General features: G+C 36.1%; 1 protein-coding gene and 1 long non-coding RNA gene across 3 annotated transcripts in view; one reads left to right on the top strand and one right to left on the bottom strand.

Annotated features, from left to right (window-relative positions):
* Positions 1–6,773, top strand: part of Gabrg2 (gamma-aminobutyric acid type A receptor gamma2 subunit) — a 91,544-nt gene extending 84,771 nt beyond the window's left edge. The window contains exons 8-10 of one of the 2 annotated variants that reach the window (XM_021175702.2): positions 492–697; positions 2,978–3,001; positions 4,376–6,773. In XM_021175702.2, coding sequence (XP_021031361.1) covers positions 492–697; positions 2,978–3,001; positions 4,376–4,651 — 506 coding nt within the window. In that variant the 3' untranslated portion in view covers positions 4,652–6,773. The remainder of the gene's footprint in view (positions 1–491; positions 698–2,977; positions 3,002–4,375) is intronic. The other variant, XM_021175703.2, reaches the window with a different exon arrangement.
* The window catches only part of LOC110304378, an 82,209-nt gene that overhangs the window by 56,048 nt on the left and 5,577 nt on the right, over positions 1–20,584 (bottom strand). The window lies entirely within an intron of this gene.

Genomic DNA, 20,584 nt, shown 5'->3' with positions numbered 1-20,584 from the left:
CTACATGTCCCAAAAGCATCAAGATGAAGACTCTTATCACATGAACCCTTCAATAGAAGTCCAGATTCCCAAAATAATACAGTACACATACATTAATACATTATCTAACTGTCACAAAACCTTATAAAACTACACACTATTTTACCATCCTCCACCCTAAATCTAACACTGTAAAAGCCAATAAAAATCTTATGAAAATCCTCCTACTAATAGCTGCTGGTGGAAACCCCAAGAACCACATTACTTCCCGAATCCAGATGATTCAATAGCTTCCAACTTCCTGGGATTTCATTCTATATATTTTCCTATATTTACAAATACATATGAAAATTTAAAATGTAGTCCAGTTTAAAGCAATTGATGTAAGGCTGCTCACATTTTTATTGTATCTCTATCCTATGGGAGCTTGGACAGAGCATCATCCCCCTTATGCTCTAGGATATCACTGATGCCACCATGTGATTTATTTTATTTTATTTTGCTCTCCATAGGAATCACTACTGTCCTGACCATGACAACTCTAAGCACCATAGCCAGAAAATCTCTGCCCAAGGTCTCCTATGTCACAGCAATGGATCTCTTTGTATCTGTTTGCTTCATCTTTGTGTTTTCTGCTTTGGTGGAGTATGGCACCCTGCATTATTTTGTCAGCAACCGGAAGCCAAGCAAGGATAAAGACAAAAAGAAGAAAAACCCTGTATGTATCATTTTGTATTGGGACAACTGAACTCTTCATGAGGACAGGTCATTGGGTTTGATGTGGTTAGCCCAACTCCACACTGAGGCTCAGTGCTTTGAGCTCCATGATGAAAAGAAAATAAGTTAGCTATCAATCAGTACATAAAGGTTTAGTTATGATCACTAGTTAGATCAGACTTCCAAGATACTTTAAGTTAGACTCTTTTTGCAAATGTAATTATCCATTGTCTTCTACGTGTGTGTGGAGGGGTGGAGGGTAAAGAATATTCAGATATGCATATGTGTTTGAGTTATTTTTCTATATCTCAAGGACTTTGATGTTTCTGATAAATTTGCTATAATATTTTTACATAAATATTTTTAATTAAAATCCACATCAAAGGCATTGCAAATTTAAGGTTCTTGTAATTGGTTTAAGTTATACCAATTTATAAATAACTTAAAGTGTGTGCACACACATGTGTAGGGGTATATGTGTGTGTGTGTGTTTGTGTGTGTGTGAATGCATGTGTGCATGTGTGTGCACATGTGTGTGTGTATGTGTTTGTTTATGCAGGCATATGCATTTTTACTACTAAAATATTTCTACTCATTTGTATCCCTACATGTATTGTTTTGGTTCCAAAACAAATGAGTTGAGATAGTGTGGACCTTCTTGTCTCTGCTTTCTCATATAAAATAAGATGAATATATTAAAAACACATGTCAAATAAAGCTTCTATAAAAATTGTGATGAAGATCAATAAACCAACGAAATATAAAAACATTAGAAAAAGTCACAAGAAGGTTCTTAACCTTGATGGATGGCAATGGAAGTTGACAACCTGATTTTATTTTTGGTAACTGCTTGATTTGGAGACAGGTAAGATGACTTCTGATTGTACTAGACCTTTAAAACAAAAGGATAAGGTATACGTATAGATAAGTAGAGCTTTGCTTTTTACTGGGAATGTTGAGGACAGCACTTAGATATTCACTTACCCACCTGGGCTTAATGTCTCTGTCACAGGAGTCCCCGTGACAGTAAAATTTTATCTCCTTTTGAGAGGCTGACAGGAGTAATGGTTTTACCTTCTTGATTGACATCCTTCCCTGGTTTTCTGCTCTGAGAGGCATGAGCAACATCACAGTGGGTATCTATCTGACCATAAACTGAGGGGTTGCTATAGAAAACTATTTGCATCTGACATTTATCCCGATGCACCTCAGAAATTCTGAAGAAATTTGACAGATGACACATTTGTTTGCAAGTAAGACTTGGTGGATAGTAAATAAAATAGCATCATTCTTCTTACTGGTTAATGAAAAAAGGAAATGCTCGATTTTAATGTCCCAAATATTGACTGTATTTTAATGTCCCAAATATTGACTGTACTGTGTGTGGTCCTTCTTTTCCCTGTATGTTCTTCAGTCTCTACTGTTCCATCTTTTCATGTTCCTGTTTGATTTTTCTTGCTTGAAATTTTGTTCCTCTACTTTGTCTCTCTCCTTCATTTCCTAGGTCATTTTCCCTCAAATAAGATGGGCTGTGCTGATACTCGTTTGGGATGAGGATGGGAGGCAGGCAGGCTTTTAGGTGAAGGCTCAAGTCCTTTAGCAAAAGCTTCCTGGCTCCCCTTATCAGCTGTGTCACTTCAGTGTAGAAATTGCTACAGAGACAGAAATAGTTGGATTCTTTAAGCTAGGTGCATAGCAAGAGCAGAAGAAAAAAACAAGGAGGGGGAAAGAAAGAAAGCAGATAGGAAAAGAGAGCAGAGAAAACAAGAATATGTAATTCCTGGAGAATCTTATGCACTTTCTCCTTGTAAGTCCCCTTGTTTATTTACCAGCACTAGTCTAGATGGTGAAGGTGGAAGAAGCTGAAAACTTTCTTTCCTGTGTGATATGCTCTTCATGCTCAATGTCAGGACTCACATATGGGGTCCTCTTAAACATAATCACACAATTCACACTATTTTTCTACAGGCAAGTATTCAGTAGGAGGCATCCTCCTCGCAACTGACATCATTGGCTTTCATAGTCCAGTACTTGTGGGGTCATTTGTAAAAGATTGAATTACCAATCCCAACAATTTCGCTTTGTAACTTTAGCTATGCAAAGTATGGCAGAGTTAGAGTCCACCTTCTGTGTTTATGCTTTCAGTTCATTTTACTTACTGTGTTTTCAAAATGTATTTTTAATTTGTCTTATTTTGTTTCTCTTTCTCTTTTTTTCTTTTCCTATTTTTTCTTATTTAAAAAAAAATATGCAATTCTCTTTTCTGTCTACAAATCCAAAGCTTCTTCGGATGTTTTCCTTCAAGGTATACTGTTTTTGGAATGGAAATTTCACTGCATGCGACTGCTGAATTAACTATTAATGCTTCCCATGGTGCTTTATTGTTTTAATGAGTGAATATTTAAATAATCTACTAGTTTCTGGTACACTTAAGGTGAAGGACACTACACATACCTCAAGAGGTGATTCAGTAACTAGACATAATTTGCATCTGTTTTGGTTCTACCTTCAGCTCAAAACCACAAGGCCAATAGTGAGCATATATAACAAGTCTTCTATAAACCCCAAGTCCAAGACTCATAATATATATTTAATAAAATTCATTTCACCTGTTATAATTTACATATATTTTATACATATACATGTGCATATTCATATATATAAATACTGTTAAAGCTAAAGTTTAACTCTGTAAAGACTAACTAAAATGAGATTTAAAACTTGTTTTATGAACTTAATCTCTATATACCTGAGAACTTTATATTAATAAAACTGCATTTATCAGACTGTAGGTTAAACTCCCTTTCCTTTCCTGCCAGGGTAATTGCTAGGCCTGTTGGCTCTGTAAAATATTTAAACAAAATTTTTGTTCTCTCTTATAACTGATTTAGAAACTACAATTTATATCCAGATATTTTAAAAGCTACCAAAATATAAGCTTTGAGTTTTGCTTTAATTTTATTATTGGTCATGCATTGAACCTTAGATTACCTTGTCATTAACTGCAGTTCATTTTGCTAAGAAAAACTAAAAGTAATGACTTCTTTTTGGTAATTATCAATCTCATTCAATATATATAAACACTGATAGTTTTAAGTTAGTGAATGCTAGACAAACTGCATACTTTTGATACATAAATTAAATTTTTGTTGCATAAAATCAACAATCTTCTTTATTTCTCCATGAGTACTAGCATTTGCTACTAAAATTGTTCAGTATAGTTGTTCAGTATGATGGGACCTATTTGCCTCTAAGTTAGCATGACATGCAATTTGATTTGAAAATCAATGCATTTTTATTTCTCTATTTTACTCACTTGCAGCATCATTAACTAGCTTCATGTAACCGGCTTAACATTTAATAATTACTAGAATGAGATTCCATGTAGTTTGATTTAAATCTTTATACTTTGATTTCTTTTGGTGGTCAATAGTCTTGCTGTAGCTATTAGCTTGATGACATTATTTCCAGCTGCACTGCTTAAGCGCAAAGTCTGAAACCTGCAACCGTGCTATCTTTCTGAGTTCAATTTTACCATCGTTAGATCACGATGTCATAAGCAATTTTCTGAATACTCATTTTCAGATTCATCATCTCATTGATGACATTGTGGAAAGACTGTGTTATATAGCTCCAGTGTAACTAACTTTGCTCTCTCTCCTTACCTACCCTGTCTCAGGCCCCTACCATTGATATTCGTCCCAGATCAGCAACCATTCAAATGAACAATGCCACACACCTTCAAGAGAGGGATGAAGAATATGGCTATGAGTGTTTGGATGGCAAGGACTGTGCCAGTTTCTTCTGCTGTTTTGAAGATTGCCGAACAGGAGCCTGGAGACATGGAAGGATACATATTCGCATTGCCAAAATGGACTCCTATGCTCGGATCTTCTTCCCTACCGCCTTTTGCTTGTTCAATCTTGTTTACTGGGTCTCCTATCTTTATCTGTAAAGAGGTATGGGTTTTATTGATAGAGGTGTTATTCGCTGAATGTTATGGAGAGAAAATGTACTTTCTAAGTCCAACAATATAATCCCCAATGTGGTCACTGAATGTGTTTCTCTGTCTCAACCTAGTAATACATATAATGTCATACTATCCATGCCCAATCCGTGGTTATTGTAATTTGAATTTCAGCGTGCACTGTCCTTCAAACCTGCAAGGCAAAGTAAAGTTAGGACAAGAGCTGTTACACTGAGCAAGATACCTTTGAGCAACAGCAATGAAAACAGTGGAAGCTGGGAGGGTTTAAAGTGGCATTATCAGTCTTTGACTCATATATAGTTTAGTACAAAAGGTATAAAACTGTGTACTATGTTCACTTGGGATCAAGTTGTGGTAAACTGGAAAAAATTAGAATACCTCCCTATCTGTGAAGAATCACAATAGAAAAGCCTAGATTAGAACTCTATTATACCTTTATTCCAAGGTAGAAAGCAAATTTCCTTCATATTATATGTACAGTGATGTAAATATTTCAGTAATGTAGAATGCTTCAGGTTTAATGCATGCATCTCTTTAGAGCCAAAATAAATGAACTCATGTTATCATCATATAGCATTGTCTTTTTTTTATTTCTTTGGGCTATAAAATAATATATTAATATAATTATAAAAATTTGGGCTTGAAATTGAAGGGGGTTCACAACCTTCTCCCTCATGCATGAAAATTCAGGTTTTAAAATTATGTTTGTCTTGTATGACATTAAAACACCTTAAGTACAATTTAGGCTGATTGACATTTGACAGCTCTAAATATGCCCAACTTTATCACTAGAATATAAAGTAACTGTATGTGCTTGCTAATGTTTTACCTTACTTTGAAGATGTGCGTTCTCAACAGAACTTGCTCTCTATTTCAATATCTGCTTCTAGTGACTGTGAACACCTTGTAGGCAGAGTCCTTGTCATTTCTTCTTTTACTTCTCAACATCTTGCACTGTGCCTGGCAGATAGTCAGTGCTCAATAAATATGGCTGGGAGCAATGCATACTCTTGCAGTCTGGTGAATAACTTCTTCTGACCCAGAACAAGTGGTTCATTTTTTTTTTCACATTACTGTTGACATGTGATGCTTCTGTATCTGTAGAAATAACCAGAGAATCTAAAGAACTGTAGCTTATATGTTCATCTTCAAAAATTTGTTTTAGGCAAAGTGTATTTATTTTAAAACTAATATCTATTTCCTATACCGAAGTAGCAATTGTTGAATTAAGCATAGAGTTCTTGATTATCCCATTTTTTTTTTAAAAAAGAATTAATTATATCTGTTAAAAATTCTGCTTCTGAACCTATGAAAGTATGAGCAATATTCATACCTGACTGGTATACAGTATGCTTGGAAACAATGTACTGAAGGTTAAATTAAAAACAGGAACAATATTAAGTGACTTGCATGGAGGACATAGAGCCTCTGACTGTGGGCTCATTTTGCCCATAGTATTTAAATGGCGTGATTGGCTGACTTCAGTCATGATGAGTTGGACCTTAATGTGACTATTCTGAATTCTTGTTTTTCTAAAAAATGACCCTATGGTCAGTTCTTCTTTAAGAAAAATATTGATTCAAATCAATGTTAAATCATAAAGTAACACTATAGATAGTAGGAAGACAGTTAAAGAAAGCCTCTGTTAATAGAAACCACACGAAGTCGTTATAATTCATCTGGACGAATCTTGAAAACATTCAGCTGCTGGTTTTACAAACCTTTATTATGCCAGTGCTTTAGTGTCTAACCTCAAACAGATGTAAATAAGTGATTAATTTCTCATTTTAAAATGTCAAAATAGTCAATGTTGACTCTTTGGGAGAGTTGCTGGCAAATTTAATTTGTGAGAAACAAGGTATTATTGTCAACTTGAAATGTGTTTTGCAATTGGGACATGGAAATAAAAATTAAAGCTAGCATTCCAACATGTGTATAACACTGACAATATGGATAAATATATATATATTATACATCATCCCTGTCTTAATCATCAGCTGCTCCCTGTCTATGTATTTGCAAACCTTTTCACACACAAAAAAAAATGCCTAGCATATGGACTTTTACAATAAAAAATGCTGCATTCTAATCTATGGTGGCACCTCAGTTGTCTGGTTGGAATATTTTCTCTTTCTCTCTCAAGTGTGATTTGTTTCCAATTTCATTTCCATAAACACCCTGAGATTTACTGGTGAACTCTGTTTCCAGCATTGAACAAGTGATTCTCTTTGCTAGAGAATCAAATGAATAAATGAGATAAGCATTTGTGGATAGAATGAATAAGGAAGACACAAGAATTAACGACATTGAGGAGGCCCCATATTGATCCAGTACAGGACATTTAATGCAAACATCTATTGACTCTGTTCTCGAAGTTGGAATTAAAGTATCACTGGAATGCTGCTTGACAAGGCAACATTTAGATGCCTCTATTGGATAAGCTACGAATTAGATAGTATAATATCATCCCAGTCAATGATACCTAACAGGTGGTCAAACATTTTCTCTCACTTCTATTGTACCCATCTACTTCAGTTCCTTCCAACCAAATCAGCCTCCTTATAGAAGAAAAATATATCTTTCTTAAGATGATGTTATGTAATATCATTTTCTTTTTTTAAGAAGTGATGGTGAAAGAGATTTTGTCTCAAACAAGGTGAAAAGTGAGGGTGGACATGATAAAGCACCCCTACCCCATACACACACACACACACACACACACACACACAGAGAGAGAGAGAGAGAGAGAGAGAGAGAGAGAGAGAGAGANNGAGAGAGAGAGAGAGAGAGAGAAAGAGACAGAGAGACAGAGACAGAGATAGAGAGAGATGCATACACACATAGATATAGGTAATAGATCAATAGATAGATAGATAGATAATAGATAGATAGATTGATAGATGATAGATAGATAATAGATAGATAGATTGATAGATGATAGATAGATAATAGATAGATAGATAGATAGATAGATAGATAGATAGATAGATAGATAGATAGATAGATAGATAGATAGATAAAAGCAGACAGAGACACATACAGAGTGTCAGAGATAGGGAGTAGAGGGATGGTAGGAGGAAGAGAGAGAGATGAAATATAGGTTGAAAATTGAGATCTGTTAAAAATTTTTCTTATAAATCAAAAAATTACCTCTAGGTCCAGATAACCTCTCAACAAATCACATTTGCAAACTTTGAAACAGAGAGACCCAATGATCCCCGATTCAATGACAGTGTCCTATTTTCTCAGAGGTCTTTGAAATTCTCCTGAGAATAAAATAATGAAACCAGATACTGACAATCTGTTCTAACTCCCCCTGCATGTCATTGTCTTACCCTGCTGTGTCTACCTGAATCTGATTTAAACTTCTGTTTTTCACCTTCTGATCAGGTCAGGATAGTTTGCACCAGTGCCTTATCTTCAGCTAAGGGCATATTCTTGTGTAAAGCCCACATTCCTCTTTCATCTCAATGTTATCCTGACTAGTAGCATTAAACTCTGTGATGAAGGTCAAATTAAATTAACCAAATGGTGTTGTCTGTGGGGATTATGTAGGGGGAAAAAAGTGCTGCTTCTATGCTCTGTCAAAATGGATTTTTGTCAAAGGTGTAGAAGGTAGGTGAATGACCTCCACCACGGGGACTGCAGTATTTTCAGTGAACTACAGAAGGTCACATGGCTTGCTCTTTCCCTCTTGTCTCATAGGTTTTTTTTTTTTTTAATTTGGAAGTAAAATTCTGGTGTACATTATCTTTCTGTAAATCCATTAAGATCCTTTATGCTTGAAGATTCCTTTTCTAATACTTTCCTTGACTTTATTTATTACAAAAATACTGCACTTTTATAGTACTGACATTTTCCGTTTCTTTTATTCTCCATCATATATGATAACTACTTACCAGTTAATATTTCTTCTACTTCTTTCAGAATTCTCACTTAAGGACAAAGGGACCTGAAGTTATTTTTTTTTAAAAATTCCAGACCTAGATCTAGCTTTGTCTCTAAGGTGTGGGACATGAGATGCCTGCCTGAAGGTCCTCATAGCTATTTTCTGCAGAATATTTCCTTCTATTATTTCTGCAGGACAATGGTGCTGTGTGTTAGAGTCAGAAGTGGCTGGCCTTTATGAGTCCCTCTATGACTACAGAGAATAGGACAATTACATAATCAATTTTAAGTTTCTTTTGAAATACTTTGGGTTATAAAAATGGAGAGTCAGAGACTCTTGTCTCATATTTCATGTATACAAAGGCTGGCTCTGATATAACATATTAGATCAGTTTCTTTATTTGTAATACTATCTCCCTGTATAGTCCCAAATTGCTGTGAACTTTTGGTCCTATAGTTTTAGTGTTTGAAGCTCTAGAGTTACAGACATGTGGCTCCACACCATTTCAGTGTTGGAGAATTCTTGTGTGATTCAGTTTCCTCATCTCCAAAAAAACTTTAGAGACAATATTGGCACTGATCATATATTTTCACTATACAAATAATTGAAACAATGCTATGAAATGAATCAATTTTACTTACCCCCCTCAGCAAAAAATGAAATTATAAACAAACAAACAATAAAAACAACTGAGTGTTAGAACCACATTTATGTTATTCAGTAGCTATCATCTACAGGAATGCTGTTTTAGCATTAAAATGAGAACGAAAACAAGCATTAGTACATCAATAGCATAAGAATTTGCCAAAATACTCTTCTCAATGAGATTAGTTTCATATAGTTGAATGAGGGCATTAGACCCCTTTTCTTTCCAATGGTCTTTTGTTCTATGTCTCCTTTGACATTTATTAGAGCAGATATTATTGGTTTCAATTGAACTTCTGTATATATTAAACTATATTATCTTTACATAGCCACATTGGGCCATTTATTATTTTGCATTGCAACTTCTCTCAAACTAATTCTCAAGAGACTTTTCCATTTGTGAATATTCTACTAGATCTAGAATATTTTTACGGCTTTACTAACATGCAGTAAAGTATTTTCTTCTATTTTGTCCACTATTTGGTATGATTTAGAATGACCTAATCCTAATGTTTACTTCATCAAAGTAGTGAACATTCACCCAGCCATCCTAGTAAACAAAATTTAAATGAATAATGCTTTAACAAGAATATGGCACGCATAATTCAGCCTTCATTTGCATCCTAAATCAGGGTGTTTATATTTATGTCTATCTTCTGCTACATAAATTTTCCTCATATTTTCTCTGAACCTTGTATGTATTATGGTTCTGAGATGAAGTCTTTTATCAAAGTAATTTTGATTAAGCATCTATAAAGTAAATTCAGCAGAAAGCTTTCAGTGAATACAGAAGCTCAAGCTTCATGCTAGGCACTGTGAGGTCAGAAAGAGAACAGTTGAAGGCATGCATTGCCTTGAAACATCAAGAATATGACAGAAAGAATAAATGAAAACACAAATAACTCTAACAGGGCTACATACAATATTCATTATAGATGAAAACATTATTCTACCTGCTAGGAAATCCAGGAAAGCATTTTTTTTTCTCCAAAGCTCTGCCAAATGTAAGACTTTCTCATTGATTTAGGAACCTCCTTTTTGATTACTAATAAGGAGTAATAGAAATTTTCAAAATTTGAAGAAGTATCACAAATTCACTACCCACCCTTAAGAACACACCTTCTCTCTTGTCCCCATGTGTTTAAACACATAGGTGAATTAGACAGGTAGGTAAATTGATTGATAAAAATCACAAACACAGCTCTGGAAATTTATAAGTATAGGGGTAGATATTGTGCATATTTATATTTTAGTACAATTTTTCATGCATGTATGACTTTAAATAACACACATTTTTTGTCTTTCTGTTGTTATTGTTCAGTTATATAATGGGAAATTTGGCATATGTATTTTTCTGTTGTTATAATTAAATAATGCTACAAGAAACACATTTGTTAGGCATTATGTGTGCCTCACATAGATTTTATCTCATAAAATGCACCTATTACACGTGCTTTATTGAATAAAAGGTAGGATCATTTATTAATTAACAAACTAACTTAAAATAGATAGTATGCTTCAATGGATATTTATGAAAGAAAATTAATGAAGGTATTACTTAACAATCTAAAGTCCACCAATAAAGGAGAGGTATACTATTATGGGTTCACCTGTGGAAAGTCATATTACCTATATTGACTTCCTCATATTATTGTTTCAAATTACCTAAACTTAGTGACATATCCCAGTTCAAGTACTCATGTCTGAACTTTGGCAGTCTCCTTGGCTAATGAGGAGGTAAGTATACAGGGATTCATTTGTTCTGGAAGCTTCCCTTCCTTTCTCCAGGAACTAAAGTCCTTTGCTATTCAATTCCTAGTGTTACTCTTTTGAAGTCACAGAAAATTATGTCACGGAAATGTTGCCTTTGTTTTATCCCTAGGTCTGACATCATGATTCCCACTTACAAGAATGCGTGTAATTATATCAGGCTATATTGACAGCCTAGAATAATCTCCTCTTCCCCAAGTTCTTACCAATGCTTAAAAACAGGATTTTCAGAACAGATAGTATAATCTTTACCATTTTTAGAGAATAAAATATTGATGCTTCTTAGGGTTTATTCTTCTGCCTACCATAACATCTTAGTCGGACATGTTCACTGGCCAGTGAGATGGCTCAGGGGTTAAAGTCTCCTGCTGTAAAACTTTACAACCTGAGTTCAAATCCCAAGACCCACTTGATGGAAGGATACAACTCAATTCTATAAGTTGTCATATGACATCATGTTTTTCCTGCTATGCACACACACATGCATATGCATGTATACAGACACATATGCAAACACACAAACAAATTAATAATAATGAATAAGCGTTAAAGCTTAAATAAAAGAGAATGGAGCCCTAAAGGGAATTTACAAAGAGCAGAAGCTGCCTGTCAGGAGCATTAGCTCTAATAAAGACAGCCATTTCTAATTATTGCTCAGTCAGGAGAGTCTGGGTTCTCAGAGGGCTAAGTCTCAGCCTCCTCACTGACTCATGGTGAGCAGACTTACAGACAGTGGATCTATAGAAGCAAAATGTATATCACCCTGAAAACCTCTCTGAAACTTACCATCTGTGATATGAAAAGCGAGAATTTCCATTTGCCGTCTCCAGATGTTATACGTGTTGGAAGAAAATGAGGAATTTGACCTTTTCAATTACACTTGTTATTGTGTCAACAAGATGTCCTTTTAAAAGGCTTGCATTGGTATATTGTCTTCAAAATTCTACAAGAAAGTAAGTAAAAGGGGTTGCCAAAAATCTCAGAGTAATACAAACCTGAAAGTTTGCAACAGAAAGGTGGGCAAGGGGGAGGCCTTACATGATGCATAATAAATCTCTAAAGTTAAATAAAATGATGGAGCTCTTCAGTTAATAGTAGTGGATGCAAAACAGCAAACCTTATATGCCCCAGTCCAGGGGAACGCCAGGGCCAAGAAGTGGGAATGGGTGGGTAGGGGAGCAGGGCATGGGGAGGGTATAGGGAACATTCGGGATAGCATTTGAAATGTATATAAAGAAAATATCTAATAAAAAAAAGAAAGAAAGAAATTGGTGCTTGTCCATGGGACGGGTCTCAGGTTGGACTGGTTATTGGTTGGCCATTCCCTCAGTCTCTGATCTCTTCCCCCATGTCTGCATTACTTGTAGACAGGATAAATTTTGAGTTGAAAGTTTTGTGGGTAGGTTGGTGTCTCTATTGCTCCCCTAGGCTTCTTGTCTGGCTATAGGAGGTTGCCTCTTTAGATCCCCTATCCCAGTAAGTCATAGGTAAGATCATACCCATTGATGCTTAGGCACTTCTCTTGTCCAAGGCCATGTCTCATCCTGGAGATGGCCCCAACCTCCTCACACCAGTCAGTTGCAGATTTACATTCATTTTCATAGACATCTAGCCATCTCTCCTGTCCTTCCCTAAACCTGATCCTGAATCTTCCATTCTCCTCTCTGTACCCACTCCCTCCCAGACCCCTCCCTCTATCTGCCTTTTATGCTTGCAGACAGACAGTAGCATGTTGTCCTCCGAGAGGCTCTGTTCAGCAGCTGACTCAGATAGTGACACCCACAGCTAAAGAGTGGATGGAGCTTGGGATTCTTATGAAAGAATAGGAGGAAGGATTGTGGGTCCCGATGAGGATAGAAACTCCACAGGAAGAACAAAAGAGTCGAGTCAACTAACCTGGAGCTCTCAGAGTCTGAACCACCAACTCAAAATTATATGCAGCTGGACCTAGGCTTCCCCCATCATATGTCGAAGATGTGAAGCTTGACCTTCATGTGGGTCCTGAAGAACTGAAACAGGGGCTATTCCAAAGGCTGTTGATTGTATGTGGGATATGTTCTATTAGTTGGGATGCCTTGTCTGGCTTCAGTGAGACAGGAAGTGCCTAATCTTGCAGAGGGGGAGGATTGTGGATTGTGAGAGGGGTGAACTGGAGCAGGATGTATATATATATATATTTCCAAATATATATATATTTGAAAAAAAGAGTACTGGATGGTTTTCCAGTACCTTCCTGGATTGGATTCCAAGCACCCTAATGGCAGCTCAAAACTATCTGTAACACCAGTTCCAGGGTATGTAACACCCTCTTCTAGTCTTACTGGGTACCAAGCACATGATACACAGACATACATGCAGGGAAATTTTATATACATATATATACATATATATGTGTATATATCACATATGTATGTATCATATATGTGTATCATATCTATACATCTATATATGACAAAAATAAAGAATCCTTTAAGAAAAAACATTATGTTAGACTATTAGAGACACATGATTTATTTTTGAAAAAGTTTCCAAATGGTTTTGTAAAGGTCAAGTAAATGTCTTTATCCAACTGTTTTCCACCAGTTAATGTGGGTTAATAGTCGCAGCACTCTACCTAGTCCCCACAGCAGGGGTGCCAAGTCAGTCAGGCGTTTGCAGGCCAAGACAGCACTGAGCTGTTTTAGCCAAGAGAGGACCTTTTCAGCCAACCCTTCTCCTCTGTTATCACAAGGCTTAAAAAAGACAGAGCTCTGAGTCATTGGAGACTCAAGAGCACAATTCTATATGGGTTCAAAGCTAAAAATAACAAAAGCAAAGTCCTATTTTTACAAATGCAATGACTACAAAGACAATTACATTTTAATTGGCACAAGCTAAGCCAAAGTGACAACAGCTGAGCCATTTGAAGTGAAAGGTTTGTTCTGTGTCTTTCTTTAATATTTCCAGTGTGAAGGTGGCTGAATAAATGTAAGCCATGTAGAATATATAGAGCATATATAAGGAATGAGTCTTTCTTATGAAGCTACAAGCTTCTTAACAGTAAGGCTGCAGAGTCCACCTGTCAATCTTCATTGCTTACAAACAGTACTTAATGCCCAAATATATATTCATATACATGTATCATCAAAACGTTCTAAGGCTAATACTCACAAAACTTCCTCAAGAGGATGCAAAAATAATATTGTTTTTAAAGAATCAAAGCCAAGAAGAAATACATTCAAGCATCTATCCAGCCTTGCCAACTGGGTTGACCCAAAGAAAGACACCCAAGCACCTGCTGCAGGTACCACTAAGATGGACAAATATATGAGTCTTTGATGCCTCTTTGTTAGTCAAAGCCTTGTCACAATGATATAATATATAAAGACACTGTTGGCAGCTATATTTGTCACGACTGGCTCAGCTACACAGGTGCCTTGGTGTGAGACAGACATAAATGAATGCAGTAAGAACCCTTGCTAATTTTGGGGGGTTGGGGTGTTGCTGAGCTGTCCTCAGAATATCTATATTTACACATTGCTTTCCTGCAGTACTGAGTACCTTGGAGACTCAGGCTGTGTTTGTAGATGTCGGCCTGCATACACAGACAGAAGCCTAGTACAACTGCCCTCTTAGAGGGTACACCCAACAGACTACCAAACAGATGCAAAGACCCACAGACAAAAGTTAGACTGAGTTCAGGAAGTCTGGTGGAAGAGGTGGGGAAAAGGTTGAGGAACCTGGAGGGGTTAGGGACTCCACAAGAAGACCAATAAAGTCAACTAACCTGGACCTTTGGAGGCTCTCAAAGATTGCACCACCAACCAAAGAGCATACAAGGGCCATACATAGCCATCCCACAGTTATTTAGCAGATGTGCAACTTGGTCTTCATGTGGGTCCCCAAACAACTGGAGCAAGGGCTTACCCTGACTCATTCCTGCCTTTGGATCCTGTTCCCTTACCTGGGCTGTCTTGTCTGGCCTCAATGGGAAAGGCTATATCTATTTTGAGTTACCAGGGTGGGTTGGTACCCTGGAAGGGAACTCTGCCTTCTCAGAGGTGAAAGGAGGTGGGGGCGTAAGGACATGGGGGCAGGGCCATGTGAGGGGGGGTGCTGTGACCTGATGTAAAGTGAATAAATAAATAAATTGAAAACAACAACCAAACAAAAAGACCAAAACAAGTATCAAAATTGTATAAAGTTAAAATAAGAAATCAACAACAGTATTAGCTATAAACCATAACAAAGTTTCAGAAGACACATTAAATTTTTATTCATCAATTATCTATTCATGTTAACCAACAGACTCAATTTGTTTTGGGGATAAACACATATATAAAACCTGTTTCCTTAAGTGAGATGTTTCAAGACGAACCAGTCCAAGAACAGTAAAATCCACAACTATTATTCTATTAAAGATAGACGCTGTTTATAACTGTGCTAATTGATTCCTTTTAAACTTCCTGAAAACCAATTTTGAGAAGTTTTTGTTTAGTGGTTTAGTGTGTGTGTGTGTGTGTGTGTGTGTGTGTGTGTGCCTGTGTGTGTGTCCCCATACTCATAACAGCCAGAAGAAAATAAATGGATGATAATGTTCCTGATGTTAGTGTGCTATAGGCATACTTCAGAGTATAATTTTGACTCGTATACATACTTTACTCAAGATGTATGAAGGAAGCCATTTTAGGTCTTCAGAGTGATCGAAACTAAGTGCAAAGCCATGGCTAAGAGGAAGCAGAGAGCTGGAGATGAATAACTAGCATGGATATGAGAAGTAATTAACAGAATCCAACTGCATTTTTTCATATTTGAACTTTCAGATGGACCTTCACATTGCAACTTCTAACCATTTCAAAACCTCTCTTCATCGTTGTCCACTGAATAAAAAGTATTTCCTATAATCTCTCAAATGTTGTGCCATTTGTAGTAGCTCATAGCTTGTGTTCAGTAAAGGTCTGTTTTAGTAGTCATGGTGAAGACAGAAAAAAAAAAAAGGTATGTACAAAGAAAGATGCATCTCTGAATTTTAGTATTTACATTCCTAGTACAATTAACCTTCTGAAATTGAATGTTTTGTGTTTTACTATATTACTATATTTGGTTCCTCCATTTTTAACCTTAACAAATTTTCCTCGTAGAACTGTGCTTTGATATACTTTAGTTAAAAGCCCGTTAAAGAAGAGCTATGTCAATCAATATATAATATATATGTAAATGATAATATGAGTGACATATTAGATTGTCATAAAATTAATCTTTATTCAAAAGATACATTTAAGAAAAATAATTCATGAGAACTAGGAATATATATATATATATATAAAATAAACACTGGTAAAACGTCAGCATCTTCAACAAATAGTGCTAGGTGGCAAACAGATGGCCTCATGTAGAAGAATGCTATTATCTCCATGTTCAAAACTCAACTCCAAATGGATCAAGAACCTTAACAAATGGGACCTCATGAAACTGAAAAAGTTCCGTATAGTAAAGGGCATTGTAATTTAGACAAAGGAGAAGGATACAAAATGGTAAAATATCTTTACCAATTATATCCAAAGAAGGCTAGTTCTCTCTCTCTCTCTCTCTCTCTCTCTCTCTCTCTCTCTCCCCCTCTCTCTCTTCCATTGCTGGTGAGAGTATAAACTTACACAGCTACTGTGGAAATAGTGTGGCATTTCCTCAGGCATCTGAGAATAGATTTACTTCAAGATCCAACCATGTCACTCTTTTCAAATGAAGATATGTAATTATTTAATGTTAGCTAATCATATATCCATTGTAACAAACTTTTTAAAAATGACAGACATTTTCAGACATTTTAAATTCTGTGGAAGAATACCAGGACTAATATTCTGTCCATGTGTTAGGGTTTGGGTTTCTATTCTGTTGGAGCACCATGATGAAAACTTGGGGAGGAAAGGGCTTATTAGGTTTACACTTCCACATCAAACTTAATTATCAAAGAGGTCAGAATAGGAAGTTAAGCAGGGTGAAAACCTGGAGGCAGAAAGTGATGCAGAGGCAGGGAGGAGTGTGGCTTGTTAGCTTGTCACATGGCTTGCTCAGCCTGCTTTCTCATGGAACCCAGAACCACAAACAAAGGTATGGTCCCAATCACAATAGGCTAGGACCTCCCGTATCAATCATTGATTGAAAAAAATTTGCCTTACAGCAGATCTTACGGTGATATTTTGTTAGTTGGGTTTCCCTACTTCCAGGTGACTTTAACTTGTGTCAAGCTAACATAAAATTTTTCAACAGAAAATGATGCAACTAGACTTTAAAAAAAATGTTGCATACTGTTAAGAGTAACATATTCTAATATACAGATTCCACAACAGTTCTATAAGTAAGTATGTTGCTGGATATGGCATTGTTAACATAGAGCAAAATGTCAAGCCACAAGAAATGTTATATCTTATATTTTGAAATTTTTTGTTTGTTTTAGATTTTTTTGCTTGTTTCTTTTTGCTTTGTTTGTTTGGTTGGTTTTGGAGACAGGGTTTCTCTGTGTAGCCCAGGGTGTCCTAGATCTCACTCTGTAGACCAGGCTGACCTTGAGATACACATACTCTGCCTTCCAAGTACTGTGATTAAAGACAAATGGCACCACTGCCCAACTCTGTCTTAAAACTTTTATTTACTTTTGTGTGGGTATTTATGTAAATTATGCCACTTTTGTGTTGGCGCTCATGGAGACATATTCATGAATATATTTTTATGCATATCTCAAAAATATAAATTTATTAAATATGTATGTATATTTATTTATTTTATCATACAAAAGGCATGAGGCATACTATAGAAGATCTTATCAGACACTGGGGTTTACATATATGTGTTACTATGATTAGTATAATTTAATTATAATTATAAGTTAATTTTATCTTTAAACAAGTGGTATGGAACTAGAATAAAAATTCCTGATTAAAAATATTTAGATAGTATGAAAATGATCAATATAGAAATATATAATTTTGAGAAGTGAAAATTCTACCAAAATATAAGAACTATATATTAGATCTTATATAAATTCATCAAAGCAAAAAATTAAATTTTCTGTTTTGATTTTGACAATTGTTTCAAAAATTCAAAGTTGTATGCATTCACTTTCTGCTGATGTTTGAATGTCAGCTAGCTGATGTTTGTCTTGCCCCAGGAGGCTGTCTCATTTTATATGACATTTTAAGAAAGTATTTGGAGGCTTTACTTATCCTACACCTTAGCTTCTATTTTTAGTTCCCTTTCTGTTAAAAAATTATATACAGAAATAATTCTTGGAAATATAGAGGGTAGTGGCCCTGAGACTCGTGTTGTCTTTTCATTTATGCCATTGATGGAGTCCAGGTAACAACAGTCAATCTGTACTCCACTACCCCACAGTGTGATTTTAGATGTTCTGAAGTGATAGCCCTCCCTGCACCCATCTCTATTGTCTTGACCCTCTTGCCATTACTCATGGCCACTAGGCTGTAAATGCTGAAGAAAGTAGGCTCTAAAAGTCCTCTTCATTAAGGTGGGCTGGAGAAGAACAATTAAATCAACAACAACAACAACAACAAAAATGGGAGCCAACAAAGCCATATGTTTGAGAAGACACTTTGAATTGAGAATGAGGAAAAAGTGAGAGACAGGAAGAGAGAAAGAAAAGAGTGTCTCAATGAGAGGAAAGGCCTTTGGTCTTGCCAAGATCATATGTCCCAGTCAGGGAAACACCAGGGCCAGGAAGAAGGAGTGGGTGGGTTGGGGAACAGGGTGTGGGGGAGGGTATAGGGAACTTTGGGTATAGCATTTGAAATGTAAATGAAGAAAATATCTAATAAAAAAAAGTGTGTGTGTGTCTACACTGTATCTAACACCAGCTCCCTTAGTTACTGGTTGAAAGCAGGTCAGCTGTGGAGTTGAATAGCTATTCACTTATTTAGTAAAAGGGTTTGAATACTTCTATAGGCAAAGACTAGCACAAGAATACCATTGCTAACACAACAGAAGTCCATCTCTCTCTGCTGTGTATGTGTGTATACCTCTCTCTCCGTCTCTGTCTTCATCTCTATCCTCTGTCCTCCGTCCTCCATCCTCTGTCCTCCCTCATCCCTCTCCCTTCCTCTCTTCCTCTTTCTCTCTTTGTGTCAGTGTATATGTTATAAATATGTATTGAAATCTCACAGCATCTATAAACCTTTAAGGTATTCTGATTTATTCAGTGATGCCTTTACTAAAATAGTCATTTGAAACATCTGAAGTATCAGGTGCCAGAAATAATGCTTGATGGTGAGAAAAATAATGAAAAACAAACAAACAAACAAAATTTTGATTTCTTTTTTCTTTTCTTTAAATTGTCACTTATTTGGTAAAAGGTTTTGAAAATACTTATAAAGACAAAGACCAGCACAGCAAACAAGCCATGGATACATACAGGACTCCATATGTATCCATATGTTATGTACCCTAAGCTAAATGTCTCCAGGACTTAACAGTTATTTACCTCCACAGTTAACCTGATTCCAACCAATAGCCAAAGGGAGGTGTTGTTAGGTACAGGAAGCTGTTCAAACAGGTTCTTTTGTAAATGTTAACCTTTCCTAAGCTGGGGTGACTCAGAGACATAGATTTTATAGATACTCCCTCCCATCATGCCCCAATATACTAACTAAGCTTCATATACCAGTGGTGCCAATACATCCAAACAGTTCTTTAAGAATGATGTCTCCTATCTGTCTCTATGTTCTTGCTATTACTTCCTGTAGTCACATTCAAAACCACATGCATTAAACCCTTCCCTTGGATTTTCATTCTGAGAAACTAAGCTAAAAAAAAAAAAAAGTTATCTACCTTTGAAGGGCTACAAACTGGGCATAAAATCAACCAAGAAAGCTTCCAGTGGATTCTATGATCAAGATAATGCCCACTTCTCTTGAACAAAAGAAGCAGAACCTCATTGGGGAGAGAGGACCACAGAAGGTCCTCTGAGCCAAATTGTGAAAGATGATATTAAGTATTGGAAGAGAATAAAATTGTTAGGCAGAAGAAAATTACCCCCTTAAAAAAAATCTTTAAGAAACATGCAGCATGACTGAGGACCTTAAGTGTCCTGTCTTTGGAGCTTGAAATGAAGTAGAATCCTTTTGATAGATGCATCCAGGAATTTAAGCATATGCTTCCTCATGAGTGACCTTGCATGCCCTGCTAAGGAGTAGGATTTTTATCCTGAAGGCGGTGGAATGATATTGACAGGTTTTAAATAAACCAAAAAGTGACATGATCATATTTGACTTCTGAAACTCACAGAGATGGAATTGTGAAAAATGGATTGGAGAAGCCATGACCTAAGACAGGGACATCAGTTAAAGAAAGAGCTATAGGCAGTTAGGAGAGATACTGTGGTGAACATTAGTGGTGGAGTGAAAGTATCAAATTCTTGAGGCATTTTGTCCTGTGTGCTGTTGTCTGGATCCTTCGTTCTTTTTCTTTTTTTTTTAAGATTTATTTATTTATTTATTATATGTAAGTACACTGTAGCTGTCCTCAGACACTCAAGAAGAGGGAGTCAGATCTTGTTACAGATGGTTGTGAGCCACCATGTGGTTGCTGGGATTTGAACTCCTGACCTT

Source organism: Mus caroli, chromosome 11 (genome assembly GCF_900094665.2).
Source record: "Mus caroli chromosome 11, CAROLI_EIJ_v1.1, whole genome shotgun sequence".
Lineage (NCBI taxonomy): Eukaryota > Metazoa > Chordata > Mammalia > Rodentia > Muridae > Mus > Mus caroli.
Note: the sequence above shows the minus strand (reverse complement) of the source record. Positions and strands in the feature narration are given on the sequence as shown.